Raw genomic sequence first — 15,985 nt, 5'->3', positions numbered from 1 at the left:
CAAGTAGTTTGGCCGCGGTGTTTTTGATGAACGATGAAGAACTCTGAGCAGTAGCATCTTGCCGAAACTGCACCCGTGCTGGGAATTCATATGAGCGGTGTGAGAGAGTAGTTAGCCAGTCGTTGTGATAGTACTTTGCATGGTGGTGCGCGAGTGGACGGCTTCGAACTCTCTACAGGTAATACAAATGTGTAATGACGATGTTTTTCGATCTTCTACGATGTAACCCAACTTGCACTCCTATATAATGTAAATCGAGAAAGGCACGATGCATAGTGAACGGAAGGGTTTGCTCCGCTGGCCAAGGTTGGCCCATGTTTCGTAATTCAATATCGTTACCGTGCGCTCGAGCTCGTTGTACACATCGAAGGATACCACATGAGCTTTGAGCATCGACGACGACGACCGCCTGCCCTGATTCTCCGGAATCATTTCCGACAGCTTTCGATGACCTTACAACATGAGATCAGAAGGTCATACCAGTTTTTCTATACCTGTTGCCTACACAGCTGGCATTCTGGACGTGTCGCGATCGACCCGTTTGGGAAACCACGCTAATTTTTAGCGTAGTCGAGCAAATATTTACCGAGAGCGCGACCGCCTGTCGGTTTTCCCCCAAACCAACTACCCACAACCAGATACAACTGCACGATTGTGGTTACAGGACGATGTTGAGACCAGAGAAGGTAATGTAACGATCTCCCGTGCTTCCTACACAATTTCTGACCTCTTCGGATAGTTTCCTTCGCACATTCCAATTTCGGTTCGCGACTCGATAGCGACCGGATTGGGACAACAGCGCGACCTTAGCGAAAAACCTTCACTGAGAAATCGCCACCCAATCCGCCGCGCTATGTTATTAGCTGCAAAACTAAAAACGAAGAGATTTTCACTGGCCTTTCGACTTCAGTTCAGACTTCCCCCCAACCAACACACCCCCAACCACCGTCGAACACCACCACGACCGATTTTCAATCCTTTTCGAGCCTAAGACTGACGAGTGAGCTCTTCTGTGTTCCTAACATGTGCCTCATATTAACTCTTGCTTTTTCAGGTACTTCGAGCGCACTGTGTCATTGACATGGTCCCATGGCGGACCCCCTGTCAGTAACCATGGTGTGAACAAGTGATCGAGAGTCCTACTGGATGAGATTTGCTTGTGCTCGCATACTTCCCTTCGAAAGGTTGTTTTACAACCGCAGCATGATGTTCCAGACATAGAGGATGGCTAAATGTTTGTATCTCCGTCTGAAGGCTTACGTCCGACCATTGTGGCGGGCGGAGCTGTAGATGACTACGGCTTGCTCGAACAAGCTTGAAGGAGTGCGAGCATGATGAGACGCCTGGCTTCTGTTGCACTCTGTTTCGCCAGAGTGCAGGAGGCCAGGAGAGGTAATGTCCTTGCGCTTGGTGGCGTGACCCGGCGTGAGTTGTACATCGATTTTGGGGCTGTATCTTGGTCGTGCATGTGGCGTTTCCATTCGTTGGTTTCTGAACCTGGCACATCTTGATAGAGCTCAGGGGGGACTTTGTAGCATTGCACAGTGCTCTGTCCCTTTATGGCGTCTGAAACTCCTCCTGGACATCGTGCTTAACGAAGTGAGTTACTTATGTGTGGTTTTAATTGCTAACATGCTTTATAGGGAAATCGACTTTGTTGGCAGTTTCACATGAAACCCTGCATCGTCCTTCCTCGGGGATTAGCAGTCGTTTCTTGGAGCATAGCGGACAGGGGTAACCTCCCATGAGGCCCGTGTTGGATTGGTCATGAAGGTGGCTCTTTCGATCAGACTCGTCTGATTGTTAAGGGTCTGTGGGAAGGGTTTCGTAGTCGATAGACGCGGATAACTTCCCTGGGAATGCTAAGCTCGTTGCTTCATTGTTGGTACATGCTTTGTTTGTCAAGCTGATGACCTCTTTGAACGCTGGTTTGGGCGCCCGGGATTGCACGTGACATTACGGTTTTGTACTGTGACAGTTCGCGTCGACCTTGCACGGTTTCTGTACCGGAGGTCGTCTCCAGATTCACAACCCCTTTGCTTTTGACAAATGACTGACATGAACGCGAGGAGAGGAAAGAGGCAGAGACGTTGTTGCGACGACTAACTTTTTACAACTGGTTCACATGAAGGAAGCAAAGTGCGATACTTTTGTCTGGAGATCCAGAGCTAAGGCCATGCTTACCATGCTGGCTCGAAGAAAGTATTGTACGATGAGATGCCTGACCATCCCTTGCTAAGTCATATAGTATGGGAAGGCCAGATGTGAGCATACATGATATGCTCGGTGGATTGCGGTGCTCTTCTCTTTGGATAGGAGTTTGTAACCGTACCCGGGAACACCATGAAGCACTTGGTGGCCCCATGGCATCTGATATCCTGAGTCTGAACTGGTTTGTCTCAGTTGGGTTGTGCGCGGCGATGATTCTGTCTTTTGTACTGCGTGTTTCAAATCGCGGTACTCGATGTCTGGGGAGTAGTCTGGAGCTGTGGTGATCCGGTTCTCGGATTGAATGAGGAGGGAGAGTGATTACGGATCATTCTCCTGCTGCTGTTCTTGACATGTGTAGTGCATGTCGGGGAGGGCAGGAGGAGCTTGAGCTATCAAGCGCGCAGGTATGTTGTTCCTAGAGGAGTTTTGAGGAGATGCGTTGGGGTCTTGTTGAACGACTGTGTGGTGCAATGGCATAACGAGGGCTTTGTAGGCATAACGAGGGCTTTGAACCGAGTACCCTTTGTTGGTGATCACCTCAGAGAGAATTCGACACACAATTTACCCGAGTTTAATGGAGTCTGGAGGCGTTTCCGACAGTGCCGCGTGCGTTCATGGCCCCTGGGATGGTGGAGTTCGAGAGGAGCTGGGAGGAGTTGCGATCGTGAATATGTTACAAGCTAACCCGGACCCACCAGGGTCATGTTTGCACGGGTTATGTGCTTGTATTTTCGCATCTGAATTCCATTCTGAATTCCTGGGCGAGCATGCCTGAGTAGCTTCGTGTGCCCGACGAGCTTTCGGTCATGGGTCTGGTCCCGTTCTTTTGGGCAGAGCACTGTATTCACTCCAGTTTATGGGATCACGTTGGTATATATGTATGTCTCCGGTGATCCGATTGACTGCAGCTGCGAGGAGACAATGCTATGCACATCTCTACTAATATAATTGGATAGGAGTAGGGTAAACGCATCGACTCGGTGAGGGCCGGGCACGATCGATTTACACGATGAATAAGAACGGGTAATGAACACGATTACTTCAGGTATTTCGAACAGTTATTCTCCTCGTCATTGGATTCGTTTCGTACAACACCCACGCCCACGCTGAGGTTGAATCCCACCTGTTACGTGCACCCCGCTCCAAGCTCCTCCGTGCTCCTCGGATCGCAGCCCAATAGACCGTTCATGGTATCGTGCTCCGGTGATCGATGCTCATGATTGGAGTTTCTTTGTCCAGGAACCTTGTCATAAAGAGTAGAGATTTATCGTTCAATTTGGTATCGTACATTAACACCTTCCTCGACATGCCGTGCTTCGTCGAAAATTCGTCCCGCAACCCCCCTCACATACGTGGTCGTTGTCATACATCCAGGCTTCCTCCACAATAGTATTTCCAACGCCTCGTCGTCTATAACTCCAAACTCTATGCTAAACACCCTTCTCCATCCGTTCGTTTCTCTTTTAGTAGCGCGTGGGGTGCAATTTCACGAGTTCTCCTCGATCTCCGCCCACTTCTCCTTCACTCTCCGTTTCTTGTCAGCGACTTGTGCTTGGTTCGCCTTCTGGTTTTGGAGACGCTGTACAAAGACCCTGTCAGCATACTTTCTATCCCACACTACTGCCTCTCCCACCCAGTCGCGCGCCGCACACGGCAGCTGGCAAGATCAGAGGTAGGGCGACCTGGTTACAGACCTCAGCCCTCAAGCACAACGTCAACTCCTGCTTGTAATCATTACACCCCCCCGAGAACTTCTTGACCCAGTCTTTATGACAAGCTTCCAACTTGTGAATGATTTCTTCGCAGCCTGGGTGGCGGTGGATGGTGAGCGGCGGGTGCATCTTCCATAATGATTAGCTCTTGTAGCATATAACCACACGTAAGGGAGGAGTGGAGGTACCGTTGAGGGGGGGGTGGAGCAGTGCGAGGGGAGATTGGGGGAGTACGGATGGGGATATGTAACGTAGACACACGGGTAAAAGTGGCTGGGGGTGGCTGGTGTATATAGATGACGTGCTGTCGTAACACCTCACCACCAAACCCCCTCCCAGATCAGCCAGCATTTATCCAGCAAGATGTTCTCCAGCTTCGGCTTCGCAGACCCCTACGCAACAGCTCCGCGCCCCTCAAACCGCCGCTTCAATGAATACTTCCGCTGCTACTCTATCTCCATGCTTCCCGGCCCTCCTCGCCCCTCTCTCAACCACGGTGGGAAATTGATCCTTCCCTCGACTGCACTCGATAAACTCACCCGTCTCAATATCTCGTACCCGATGTTATTCGAGTTGGAGAATGCGAGTACGGGATTGAAGACTCATGCGGGCGTGTTGGAGTTCATCGCGGAGGAAGGAAGGGTGTATATGCCTTGGTGGATCATGGTGAGGTTAGGACTCGATCAGGGGGATTTGGTCAATTTGAGGAGTACGACGCTCATGCTCGGCACCTTCGTGAAGCTCCAACCCCAGAGCGTTGATTTCCTGGACATCTCGGACCCGAAAGCCGTTCTCGAGAGTGCGTTGAGGAATTTTTCGTGTTTGACGAAAGGTGATGTTTTTAGTATCGAATACAACGAGCATGAATACCACATCGCCGTACTCTCCGTCAAACCTGGACCATCCGAACCAGAAACCGACGATGACGAAGACTCAGATATCGAAGAACTGGATCCACCCCCCGGCATCTCCGTCGTCGAAACAGACCTGAGCGTCGATTTCGCCCCTCCGATTGGGTATGTCGAGCCCACGCCCCAAAGCAGAGGGTCGAATGGCGCGAGTGGGACGTCGACGCCGGCGAGTACGAGTGGGCAGGGGAGTATGCACGCTCGTCTCGATTTCGCACGTCTCGCTGCCACGAACTCGGGTCGAGCATCACCCTTTGCTGGTACAGGTCAAAAGTTGAGTGGGAAAGCGGTGCAGGAGGGGCATAAGGTGCATGATGCGGCTATCAAAGCTCAGGCGGGAAAACCTGAGGACCGTGGTGCGCCGGCACCGTTGCGGTTACCGTTTGGTCAGCTGTTCTTTGGGTACGAAGTCGTGCCTGTTAAAAAGTCTGGTGAAGCGGAGGGGGAGGTCGAGGTCAAGTTTTGGGGGGAGGGACAGTCACTTCGTGGAAAGAAAAAGGGTGCAGACACGGCTGTGAAGAAGGAGAAGGAGGAGGAGAAGGCGAAACCGAGGGTTGTGGGGCGTACGCTTGGTGGGAAGGAGGTTACTGAGATTGATTGAGCCGAACGTGAAGCTGGAGGAAGGAAGCTTAAGGGATGGAGGGAGAAGAGATGATGACTTTGCATATTATTGGCGTTTTTGATTGCTATTGAATGAGATGATACCCTTCACCTTTATTTGAACGACGAATCGTGTATCAGGTATTTGGCGGGTGTGTTGGTTGCTGCGCGCCCTGCGTTCGATCGCCCGACGTCATTGCCGAAAACTCGGGATTCTGATCTGACGGAAAAAAGTAAACTCAGACGAAACGACAGAGATCAATTGAACAAAATGGTCTGGATTCAAAAGACAATCAAGCTCTCGTAAGTCCCATTCGTCGCCATAGCTTGCTGCCGGGTTTGTCACTGCGAACGGAAAACTCACAGCTACACAGTCCCCGCTCAAAAGGCTGCTACCTAATCCAAGATGAGATCCTCTCCGATCTACCAGAGCTCAAGACCATCAAAACCGGCCTCCTCCACCTCTTCATCCAACACACCTCTGCCGCCCTAACCCTAAACGAAAACTGGGACTCCGACGTGCGCTCCGACATGACCCGCGCTCTCGACCGTCTCGCGCCCGAAGACAGAAAGGGAGAACTCTATGATCATTCAGCAGAGGGGTTGGATGATATGCCGGCTCATGTGAAGAGTGTGTTGGTGGGACCTAGTGTTAGTGTTCCGATTGGCGGGGGAAAGTTATTGACGGGGACTTGGCAGGGGGTTTATTTGTGTGAGTTTAGGGCTGCGAGGCATACGAGGAAGGTCGTTGCGACGATTCAGGGGGAGACGATGTAGGTTGTCCTACAATGAGGCGTGTGAGGAGGTGGGGTGGATACGATGAGCGTGGGATCAAGGCGAGTATGATCAAGTTGCAATGAATAGACGGATGCCCTAGCAGAAGAGCACGACTTGAATCTAATACATTTGAAGAAACTATGTGAACACATCCTTGCGTTTCCAGCCCTCGCATCTCATTAGAAGCCCTCTCTTGACTCCTCACCTCCGGAACGGGATGTACGACGTAGATGCGCAAATCTCAATCGATACGTGTCCGCGGAAACCAAGATGAAGATAAGCCGTTGTCAGCCCGGTTCTTGAGTTGTTCTGAATACCCTACGGGGCTCTATTTGCGCTTTTACTGCACAATACCCTCCTCTGGCCTCCCCAGCACCGGACCTGGCTCCCTCGCACGACACCAACTTCTCGAGCCAGCCAATGGAGATTGACCTGCTGCAGAAAACCAGACCAACCCTAATTCGACGAGAAGAAATTCTATACCCTCATCTCTCTCCTACTGTCAAACTTCCCTCAAACCAACCACCAACCACACCTACCACCCCCCTCCATACACCGATACACCCACACAAGGACCCAAAGACTTATTACCCTAGCTATTTCGAAAAGAGGCACGACGATATCCGAGTTTCGACCCAGCGGGATGCTGGCAATCAAACTCCCAAAAGGATATGTTGGGCTGCTCTACCTGTGTCTTAATGGAAGGGTCATTTTAAATTCGTGTGTTTGTGTATGTGAGTGTGTTGATCAGAGAAGCCTGTTAACCTACCCTAGCATGTCCGCTACGGCGGCAGACGTAAAAGTTAGCGTGTCTTCTAATCCATATGCTCTATGGGAGGGTCCTGGCTTCGTGTTTGTGTGTGTATGTTGTGTCCCGCTGCTCTTACAGAGTCCTTCATGGGAGGGTCTTTGTGCCTGTTTCTGTCCGCGGTGGATGATGTACGGTGCAAAAGATAGATTAAGCATCGCCATTGATGGATGAATTTGCGGATGTGGGATCTCCGACCCTCGGAAGTACCCCCCTCGTTGCCACAGGTCATTCTACGACGCCGAGACCTACACCTGATGGTATAAAGAATAACGTGTTGTGCGCTGCAGCGCAGTAAACCATAAAGCATACCTTGATGACGAGGATGTGTGCACAGATTCCAAGAGAGCGAGTAACAGGATAACTCCTAGGTCATTGTGAGGTCCCCGCTAGTTGCCCACGCTTCTAGGCGACTAACATAGTGCCAGGCAATTGGTCCAGTTCACGTTGATCAGCCTTGCTGACACTGCACAGCTGGAATGACCGATTCGCTATACGCTTTTCTTCATCGATTGTAGCTTGTACATGCTTCCTCCAGCTGCAGCACGGTAGGATGATATTACGAAGGACCAGACATATTCCATTTACCTAATTCTTAACTATCAAGACATCTGATCATAACTCTTCATCACTGAAACATTCATCATACAACCACTGTGCTGTCCACAACAAAAACGAACTCATGGCCCTGCAGCCTGATCCAACAAATAATTCGTAGCATCACCCAGGTGATAGTTGAACTTCTCCAACGCACCGACACTCTGCTCACGACTGAACCCCATGTTCAACAGCTCCTTCAAAGCAGGATCGTCGTCAATTGAAGGTTGTGTCTGGACGCGAGGACGGGAAGGTGGGGGAGCAGGGGGCTGAGAGCGTTCGGCGATGGTGGTGAGGGGAAGACGAGGAGGAAGGGAGGGTGCGCCAGGAGCTTGCTGGACTGGTGCTGGTGATTGGGAAGGCGCCAAGACGGAGCGGGTCCCGGGAATAGTGACAGCAGCAGGTACAACTGGTGGTGCTTGCACAGCAGCCGCCGGGGCTGCACCGAACCCAGTGCCAAAGTCGGGCAGCGGGGGAGCGACAGCACCAGGCTTGTCAAAGTCTGCAAAGACAGCATCGAAGTCGTTCGCCGTAGCAGGCTTGTTCGCACTAGCAGCAGCGCTGCCAAAGAAATCATCGCCTGCAGCCCAGGAAGGCTGGTTAGAATGACTTTGATCGAAGCTGTTGTCGAAGGTGGGGTTGAACTCCGTGTCGTCGAAGCCGGACCCGGTACCGACATCGTATGCGTCATCAAAGTCCACATTGGCAGGCTTTGCGCCACTCACAGACATGTCAGCGAACGCACTCTCGAAGTCGTCAAAAGGAGCAGGGGCGGCCTCGGCAGGAGGAGCAGCTGCGACACCGGGGTTCTCGAGGTTAACACGCTGCTCGTTGGGTGCAGTCGGATCACCGCGAACAGGAAGCAAACCAGCATAGTCCGAAGAAGCCGGCTGCTCGATAGCAGGAGGAGGGTGGACCGGAGCAGATTCGTCTGAAGGAGGCTGAGCAGTTGCCGTGGAAGGAACATCAGCGACCTCGTTAACAGGAGGCTGCTCTGTAAACTGCGTGGCGGAAGAACCAGCCGGTACACTGAAGTCATCGTCGAACTTCTGGGGCTCCTCGTCGTCACCAGATGACTCGTCTACGACTTCGTGCTCCATGATGGGAGGGAACTCACTGTCGAAGTGCTGGGGGCTGAAGGAACGAACGGGATCCTGAGGCTTCGCGTTTCCGAATCCAGCGAAAGCAGAGTCCAAGTCCTCCTTCGTAGCTGCCTTCGCGGGTTGCTCTGACCGAAGAGAGAAAGGATCACTAGGCTCCTCCGCCTTAGGCTCCTCAGCCTTCTCGGGCTCCTTAACCTCCTTATCATCCTTAGCCTCCTCGGTATCAAATTTGGGCTCGTCAGACTCCAAGCCAACAGCTTGAGCGACGTTGTGCACAACACCTGAAGCAGCCTCAGCAGCCCTCTCGAGGAACGACTTCTCATGATCCTCGTGCTCCTCCTTTGCGGTAGCGAAAGTCTCATCACTGGCAGGCTGAGCTCCGAGCGCCGTCTCCTCTTCCTTGATCTCCGCAACATGCTGCTGCGCAGGCTCCTCGGAAGAAGGCGTAGCAGTACCGGTAGGCTCTTCTGAGGAAGTCTCCTCCAAAGAGTGACGGACGTCCTCAACAGACATGCGTGTCTGCTCCTCGATGTAAGCCGGGGTGATCTGCAATGCCTCCTCGTTAGGAGGGTTCGTCAGAGTCTCCTGAACAGTCCTGGCATCCATGGGCGGGCTAGCGATCTTGGCACCGTGCTCAGCAGATGGTGGTTCAGGGTGCTCGTCCGAGAAGCTGAAACTACGCTCACGCGGCTGGGGAGAATCGTTCTCGGTTAAGTCCTCGACGCTACCAGCGAGAGGGGACGTAATCCTTGACAAGCTCTCCTGTTCAGAAGCAGCATACTCGACAGCCCTGGAGGAGGTAACACTACCCGGACCAGCCGTGACGGGCGGCCTCAACTCCGCCACAGAAGGATGAACAGCGGGTGGGAGGGCAACCTCACTTTCCTCCGGTCCAGGGGACTGACGGTAACTGGGCGGCCTGGTCGCGTTTTCCGTGATGACGACAGGCTCCGGCGTCGCCGCATGCACAGCAACGGGCGCGTGAATCTCGTTCTCCTGGACAACGGGCTCCTCAACATGCTGAACCTCAACCTGCTCAGGAATCTGCTGCTGACCCGCAAACGGACTGGCTCCGAAATCAGACGAAAACGCATTCTCGAAACTCTCCGCCTGACCTCCCTGTCCGAAGACATCGTCGAAGTTAGCCCTAGGTCGCTGTGTATCTTGACCGAAAGGAGAGGTGATGGCGGGCAACCCGCTAGCAACAAATCTACGGTCAAAGGGGCTCGTTACGATAGGGAACGTCTCACCAGTCGGGCTCATACCGCGATGGAAGGGGTTCGTACTCGCGCTAGCAACACTCAACGCCGGACTGACGACCTGTCCATCACTGTGCACCACCTCACGGGACTGCTGGACGGCATGCTGTTGCTGTTCCAGTTGCTGTTGCTGCTGAGCACGCTGGGCCTGAACCTGAACCTGCTTAACTCTTGCCTCCTCCGCCTCTGCCTCGAGTGTCCTCCTCTGCTCCTCAACCTCTCTCGCCTCCCTCTCCGCCTCAGCCGCAGCCCGGTTCTCCTCCTCGATCTCCTTCAAGATCCTCTCACGCTCCTGCTCAGCGGTAGCGAGTTGCTTGCGGTTGATCGCGACCAAGCCCTTCTGCTGACGAGCGTTCTTCTTGACTTTCTCGAGTTCCTCGTTGAGACGTGTCATCTCGGTTCCAATCTGCGCCATCTTCGTCTTGAGCTCATTGTTCTCTGCTTGATCCCGAGCCAAAGCCTCAGAGCCCTCACGATGCTGCTGCTGCAACGCATGGTAACTCGCCTCAATCACAAAGAACTCCTGCCTCAGCTTCTGCGTCTCCGTCCGGCTCTGGTTCAGCTGTGCCTCGACAGTGTGAACATTCTTGACCTCCGCATCGTACAACTGTCTGATATCCGCCAACTTGGCCTCGATCTCCTTCTTCTGGGCTTGGACTTGAGTGAGGTCACGTTCGGCGGTTGACCGCTTGTCGGACAGAGTGGCGGTGTTGGCGCTCATTTGGCTGATCTGGTTGGAGAGGTTCGCAATTTCCGTTGTATCGGCGGTAAGGTTTTTGCTCTCCTCGGGATCATTGTCACCAAGAAGATCCTGAGAATCAAAGGCCGTAGTAGGAGCAGACATGGCACCAAAAGGACCGGGGCCTGGCGTAACGGGGAACGCACCCGGAGCACCGCCGAATGCAGTTCCAGCACCACCCGTAAGCTGCGGCGCGACACCCGAGGCGAAGGGCCCAGACGGAGCAGGCGACTGCGAAACTGGACTGGGTCCACCGAATGCAGAAAGGGATACCGGGACCGCAGTAGGAGCCGAACTACCAATAGGCGGTACAGCCATGACCCCCGGCGCAGCAGGCGGACTCATCGTCCTCTGCACTGCACCTCCATTCGGACCCGCGCCGCTGAGCGACTGTCCGAAAGAACTAGTTGGCACGAATGCACCGCGCATACCAGTTGCCTGAGGCACCACGGGCGAAGTGGCGGCGGATCCAGTAGTTTGGTGCTCGAGGAACGGCGCAGCTGGAGGCGGCGGCGAACTGATCCTCGACGCAGGCGGTGAAAAAGCGTCGTTCAGTCCAAACAAATCCTGCGCAGTCGAGCTAACCTCCGGTTTCTTCTCCTCACCCTGCGCCGGCGCAACAAGCTGAGCTGGTGCCGGAGGTTGTTCGGCTCTCATACTCGGCGGCACCAACTCCGCCGGCAACGCATCCGGCACCGCACGCCCCGCAACAGCCTCCCGAATCAACCACATCGCAACACAAAACTCCTCGAAACTCAAAACGCCACTTTGGTCGATATCCGCCAGATCCCAGACTTTGGCCAGGGTCTCTTCGGGGAGTTGTGATTTCAGGAAGAACTGGACGGCGGAGGGGCCGGAGATGTGGGTTTGGGTGGAAGAGTCGGTGAGGGAGGTGAAGTAGATGCGGTATTCGGATTGGAGGGGGGGTGGGATGAGCCATGGGGCGCCCGAGGTGCCTGTTTGCTGGGGAGCAAGGGGCGGAGGAAAGGGTTGACCGGTCAGCTGGGGTGTGATTTGTGTAGGTGGTTGGGATGCTTGGGATTGACCTGTCCCTTGGGGTCGGAGAGGTTGTTGTTGACCGGTCATTTGACGAGGGATGGGTGTTTGGCCGGTACCTTGTCTCGTAACACTTCCCTGTCTTCTCTCACTCGTGCTCCTTCCAGCGCCAACGGGTCGCCCAGCAGCTGCGTCGAAAAGACCCGGTGGGCCGACAGGTGGAAGTCCGCCTTCCTTGATCTCACCTGACATGGATTTCGAGATCAGGTGCATTGCGACGACGAACTCTGTAGCATCGAGGGCTCCACGGCCAGATCGATCGGAGATTGTCCAGATTTGAGCGAGGGTGGGCACGGGAAGACGTGCGCGCTGGAAGAGGTTGCGGGCTGAATCACCATCGAGCACTTCCTTCCCAGCTGCTGCTTGTGCGAACATGTTTAGGTACTTGGTGCGGTCTTGGGGTGTGAGGGGTGGGATCGTAGGCCGTCCAGCTCGTGGAGCAGGTGGAGGTGGCATGGTAGTCGTCGGAACAGTAGGGAACCCTTCTAACTGCGGCAAAGGTCCAGGTTGTCCAGCCAATCCCGGCGATGGACGCGCACCAGCCTGACAATGACCGATCAATCGTAGGGCGACGCTGAACGCTTGGTGGTTTAAGAACCCATTGTTCTCGGCATCTGCGATTCCCCAGATTTCACCGAGGGTGACTTGAGGGAGACCTGATTTCTCAAAGAATGGGACGCAGACTTCACCGGTGACGACGCCTAGGGATTCTTTGTCGGCGGCTTTGAAGAGGGTACCGTATAGACGGCGTTCGTCGGATGTTAGGGTAATTGGTGGAGCTGAAAATGATTAGCTCTTAAGCGGAAGAATGAGAAGGAGCTGAGACGTACTTTTGTCTGCTGTAGACATTGCTCCAGGATTGTTGGTTGGTTGGTTAACCTTTTGGTGTTGTGTTTGCTCGGGCTTCGCTGTGCCGGCCGGGTGCGCTCATGACGAAAGGGCCGCCTTGCGCTTAAAGGGTTAAATAAGACCAGCATAAATGGAAACCAAACTTAATTGCAATTCAAGTGGTCAACGAGTGAAATGGCCAACGACGATAGCTACCTTCCAAATTGAACTCTGACCACTGCGTAGTATGTGGAATGAGACCGACAATTGATTCCGGCTTACATGCAATCCGTTATGGTCTAGGGGCTAGGATACTTCGCTCTCACCGAAGAGGCCGGGGTTCGATTCCCCGTAACGGAACATCCTTTTTGCTCCCCACCCTTGTGTTCAGGACTTTCGTTCGGTTAATGTTAAATCTCGATGAGTTTCAATACCGGCGACAGCGTATTTGGCTGATTCGCACGCATACGGTGGGTGCATCGTTGTTACAGCTTCGTTACGGCGCGGTGTGACGTCGAATGAATTCGAGCCCCGGATGCCTCGGGACATACGCAACACACCATGAGATCACTCAACATAGTCCAACAAGGGAATCACCCTTTTGGGTCACGAGACGGAAGTTCCCACGTTCGTTTACTGCACAGACTTCGCCCTCGGCAGCTTTCAGCGTGCCCAGTAACGTCGGGAGCGTTGCAAATGGTCTTGGGGTATTCCCATGTTGCTACAGCGCTTTTCAAAAGTTTAGTCTAACGCGGGTTTTCTCAAGGCAGGGCGCGCCAGGTCGACTCCACCAACTCGACATTCACTGAAACATAAAAAACCTTGTATCTCAAGCTACAGACCAGATATTGATAAACGGACTTCAGCAATAACTTTGGGCAATGCCAAGCGTCCAGGCCGTGCCCGTAAAACCCCGGCTCAGCCACAGGATGCAGAGCTTGAACCAGACATAGCCGTGACTGATCTGACAGACCTACCTGATGATGCAACTACGGAGATGATTGAAACTGCGGCTTTACCCTTGCTGAGCCGTGCCTTCAAGGTCAGGCTGGTTGTTTCACGCCCAGGCCAAAGTGCTTATCCGGAACTCCTCACGGAAATGAAACTGCAATGGGATTGGAATGTAGCGGGCCTGCATATCAAGGATAAGGTCCGAATGCGTCTCAATCATGATCAGACCTTCAGCACTGAGGTCCGTGAAGACGACTACACCCTCGAATTTGCCTACAGAGTTGTCAGAGGTAACTTCCGCCTAGGTCCTACAAGGATTTGGGGGATTGATAAATGGCGAGCCTTCCTTGAGGAGATGGAGGACATGCGTACTCGCTGGAAGCTGAATGACTTCATCCCTGCAACCTCATGACTCATTGTACAATCGAAGAGTCCGGAACCCCACAAACCCTTGGTATTAGCGTTGACCCACTGGTTAGTCAGACCGCCTGGAAGAACCTCGCTCGATTGATACGAAGAGTAAATTGCGTCGGTGCCGGTCCTTTGTCCATTTGTAACCATGACAGCTGGCCAGTTCGCCGGCGTACCCAGTGGTGACCGGAAGTCGTCCATGGTATTTGCATAGCTTGTGAGGTCCTGAACGGTGATGCGAATTTCTGGCTCTTCTTGTGTACATCGCTATACAACGCCAGCTGCAGAACGAGCTCCCAGCGCCAATGCAGTCTTGCGCAACTCTATTCAGACGTCAAAACATAGACAAAGGTCCTATACCTACCCTAACCTTCCACCCGAAAGCTATCATGTTACCTCAATAAACTCTCGAAATCTCTTCTTCCACTTCTTTGTCTTGGCTCATTCGGCCGGCAGTTGCGAGCCGCTCCGGGGAACGTGCCACACCCGTGCATTCCTTTTGATCCTTGCCCGGCCGGCCCGGACCGGATGTGACAAGAGTTTGTTCTATGTTGACCGTAGCTGATCATGATGAAACTCAAGAAGAATGAGGGGTCCTAAAAGGTGTCTGAAGACGGTGTTCGACCAAATGTTTCTGCCCGTGAAACCGGCGCCTCCTCGACGAGATCTTCTCTATCGCAATTTGACATGCAGCAGCCACGAAACCTTATTTGATGAAGGATATTTTAGAACCCCCAAGACTGCAATCTCCGAAGAAATTGTCGAATTTCATATCCAAAGTCAGAATCTCCGCTTCTTTAACGAAGCCGTACGCCTTTCAACCGACCTTGAGCTCTTCCCGTCAGGATGTCAGTGAAGCTCGTACCCGGATAACTCGCGGTCTTACATAATCACCACGTACGACCGAGACGAAATCTGCGTGAGGAGTTCGGAGATTAACGCTCAGACCTACAGATGTCGACTCCTCTCATCTCCACTGAAAAATCTCTATCAAAGCCTAACCTTGGCGGAGTGGGGAACTATACGCCGTGGACACTCGTACACCTTTAAGAGCAATAAAGGTTGAAAGGCGACTATGAACGGCACCAAAGCTGACTCTATAGGTCGCAATCTCTTATGCAGGTGCAGGCGAGGAGGCGAGAGGTTGTTGAGATTACGAAGACTTCCGTTCGCTATGGTTCACGGCGATTGAACGGCAGGGATGCTCTGGATCCAATCTCCACCACTCTCGTCGGAGAGAGGGAGTACGGCAGAACGTAGGGATTGGACTTTGCGCTCCTCGCACGCGATGGAATGGAACACTCGAGGAAGGGGTATAAAGAGTCCGAGTCGACACCTCCTCGAGTCACCATCAACCCACAGCTCCTTCTCCGAGCAAGCCAACGATATCTGATACCCCGCAACACGACACAACGCATCACATCACATCACATCACAACAAAAATCGCTATGCAACTCTCTCTTACCTTCTTCACCATGGCAGCTGGTCTCGCCCTTGTCACCGCCGCTCCCCTCCAAAAGCGCGCTACGATCCCCATCACCATGTCCAACGGATCGTCCAAGACCGCTTCCGTCACCGTTCTCTACTCCGGTGGATCATACCCCTCTTTCAACCTTGCCCCGGGATCATCTCACACCACCGACGTTGATGCCTCGACTCAAGGCTTGAACTTCAAGGCTGTCGCCAGTGATTCCTCTTCCGGACCCGTACAGTTCGAGTTCAGTCTCGGAGGCTATGCCGGTGCCGACTACTACGACATCTCCTACATCGACGGAAATGGCGGTTTCGATGGCGGATCCATCACTTGCTCTAGCTCGGGAAGCACTGGTACCAACTTGGACTGCGCGAGCTCGACGAACTGTGATGTTGCGTACTACAACCCTGATGATACGCAGACGCACGCAGGGAGTGGCTGTGGAGCCTACAGCATTGGATTGTCGTAGATGGATAGATCTCGGGAAGATTGGGGTATCGAACGATTGTGCAGGACGCTGAGTATTGATATTCGGAGTCGGAGGACATGA

The 15,985-nt window shown here is 53.3% G+C and overlaps 7 protein-coding genes and 1 non-coding gene across 8 annotated transcripts; 6 read left to right on the top strand and 2 right to left on the bottom strand.

Annotated features, from left to right (window-relative positions):
* Positions 1-3,532: 3,532 nt before the first annotated feature.
* On the bottom strand, positions 3,533-4,165 carry SAICODRAFT_30202 (UPF0287-domain-containing protein). Its single transcript, XM_019167619.1, has 3 exons — positions 4,112-4,165; positions 3,906-4,052; positions 3,533-3,790 (listed from the first exon to the last, which is right to left on the bottom strand). Exons 2-3 carry the CDS (start codon positions 4,050-4,052, stop codon positions 3,698-3,700), a joined length of 240 nt encoding a protein of 79 aa, XP_019024205.1. The 5' UTR covers positions 4,112-4,165; the 3' UTR covers positions 3,533-3,697.
* A 121-nt stretch (positions 4,166-4,286) lies between these two features.
* On the top strand, positions 4,287-5,544 carry SAICODRAFT_79894 (UFD1-domain-containing protein; the record flags this gene model as incomplete). Its single annotated transcript, XM_019171176.1, has 1 exon — positions 4,287-5,544. The coding sequence occupies one exon, from the start codon at positions 4,287-4,289 to the stop codon at positions 5,430-5,432; it is 1,146 nt and encodes a 381-aa protein (XP_019024204.1). The 3' UTR covers positions 5,433-5,544.
* A 158-nt stretch (positions 5,545-5,702) lies between these two features.
* SAICODRAFT_7249 (UPF0047 domain-containing protein) lies at positions 5,703-6,208 on the top strand (the record flags this gene model as incomplete). Its single annotated transcript, XM_019170773.1, has 2 exons — positions 5,703-5,734; positions 5,806-6,208. The coding sequence occupies 2 exons, from the start codon at positions 5,703-5,705 to the stop codon at positions 6,206-6,208; spliced, it is 435 nt and encodes a 144-aa protein (XP_019024203.1).
* A 561-nt stretch (positions 6,209-6,769) lies between these two features.
* SAICODRAFT_116664 (uncharacterized protein) lies at positions 6,770-7,495 on the top strand. Its single transcript, XM_019165344.1, has 2 exons — positions 6,770-7,387; positions 7,491-7,495. Exon 1 carries the CDS (start codon positions 6,852-6,854, stop codon positions 7,188-7,190), a length of 339 nt encoding a protein of 112 aa, XP_019024202.1. The 5' UTR covers positions 6,770-6,851; the 3' UTR covers positions 7,191-7,387; positions 7,491-7,495.
* A 201-nt stretch (positions 7,496-7,696) lies between these two features.
* SAICODRAFT_71101 (uncharacterized protein) lies at positions 7,697-12,667 on the bottom strand (the record flags this gene model as incomplete). The annotated part of the gene is made up of 2 exons (XM_019170644.1): positions 12,601-12,667; positions 7,697-12,549 (listed from the first exon to the last, which is right to left on the bottom strand). Exons 1-2 carry the CDS (start codon positions 12,617-12,619, stop codon positions 7,697-7,699), a joined length of 4,872 nt encoding a protein of 1,623 aa, XP_019024201.1. The 5' UTR covers positions 12,620-12,667.
* Positions 12,668-12,886: 219 nt separating this feature from the next.
* On the top strand, positions 12,887-12,958 carry SAICODRAFT_t71. Its single transcript has one exon. It is a non-coding gene; the product is annotated as a tRNA-Glu (tRNA).
* Positions 12,959-13,052: 94 nt separating this feature from the next.
* Positions 13,053-14,078, top strand: SAICODRAFT_116741 (uncharacterized protein). Its single transcript, XM_019165345.1, has 2 exons — positions 13,053-13,305; positions 13,365-14,078. Exons 1-2 carry the CDS (start codon positions 13,117-13,119, stop codon positions 13,959-13,961), a joined length of 786 nt encoding a protein of 261 aa, XP_019024200.1. The 5' UTR covers positions 13,053-13,116; the 3' UTR covers positions 13,962-14,078.
* A 1,358-nt stretch (positions 14,079-15,436) lies between these two features.
* On the top strand, positions 15,437-15,904 carry SAICODRAFT_25191 (uncharacterized protein; the record flags this gene model as incomplete). Its single annotated transcript, XM_019166832.1, has 1 exon — positions 15,437-15,904. One exon carries the CDS (start codon positions 15,437-15,439, stop codon positions 15,902-15,904), a length of 468 nt encoding a protein of 155 aa, XP_019024199.1.
* Between the last annotated feature and the right edge of the window lie 81 nt (positions 15,905-15,985).

This window comes from Saitoella complicata (assembly GCF_001661265.1).
Source record: "Saitoella complicata NRRL Y-17804 unplaced genomic scaffold SAICOscaffold_11, whole genome shotgun sequence".
Classification (NCBI taxonomy): domain Eukaryota; kingdom Fungi; phylum Ascomycota; class Saitoellomycetes; order Saitoellales; family Saitoellaceae; genus Saitoella; species Saitoella complicata.
The sequence above is the reverse complement of the archived record's forward strand: the minus strand, read 5'-3'. Positions and strand labels throughout refer to the sequence as shown.

Coding starts and splice junctions, on each gene's coding strand:
- SAICODRAFT_30202 (XM_019167619.1), bottom strand. CDS start 4,052: ATGCACCCGCCGCTCACCATCCACCGCCACCCAGGCTGCGAAGAAATC. Junction 3,791..3,905: donor CGTTGTGCTTGAGGGCTGAG/GTCTGTAACCAG, acceptor GTCTTTGTACAG/CGTCTCCAAAACCAGAAGGC.
- SAICODRAFT_116664 (XM_019165344.1), top strand. CDS start 6,852: ATGCTGGCAATCAAACTCCCAAAAGGATATGTTGGGCTGCTCTACCTG.
- SAICODRAFT_116741 (XM_019165345.1), top strand. CDS start 13,117: ATGAATTCGAGCCCCGGATGCCTCGGGACATACGCAACACACCATGAG. Junction 13,306..13,364: donor GCGTTGCAAATGGTCTTGGG/GTATTCCCATGT, acceptor GGTTTTCTCAAG/GCAGGGCGCGCCAGGTCGAC.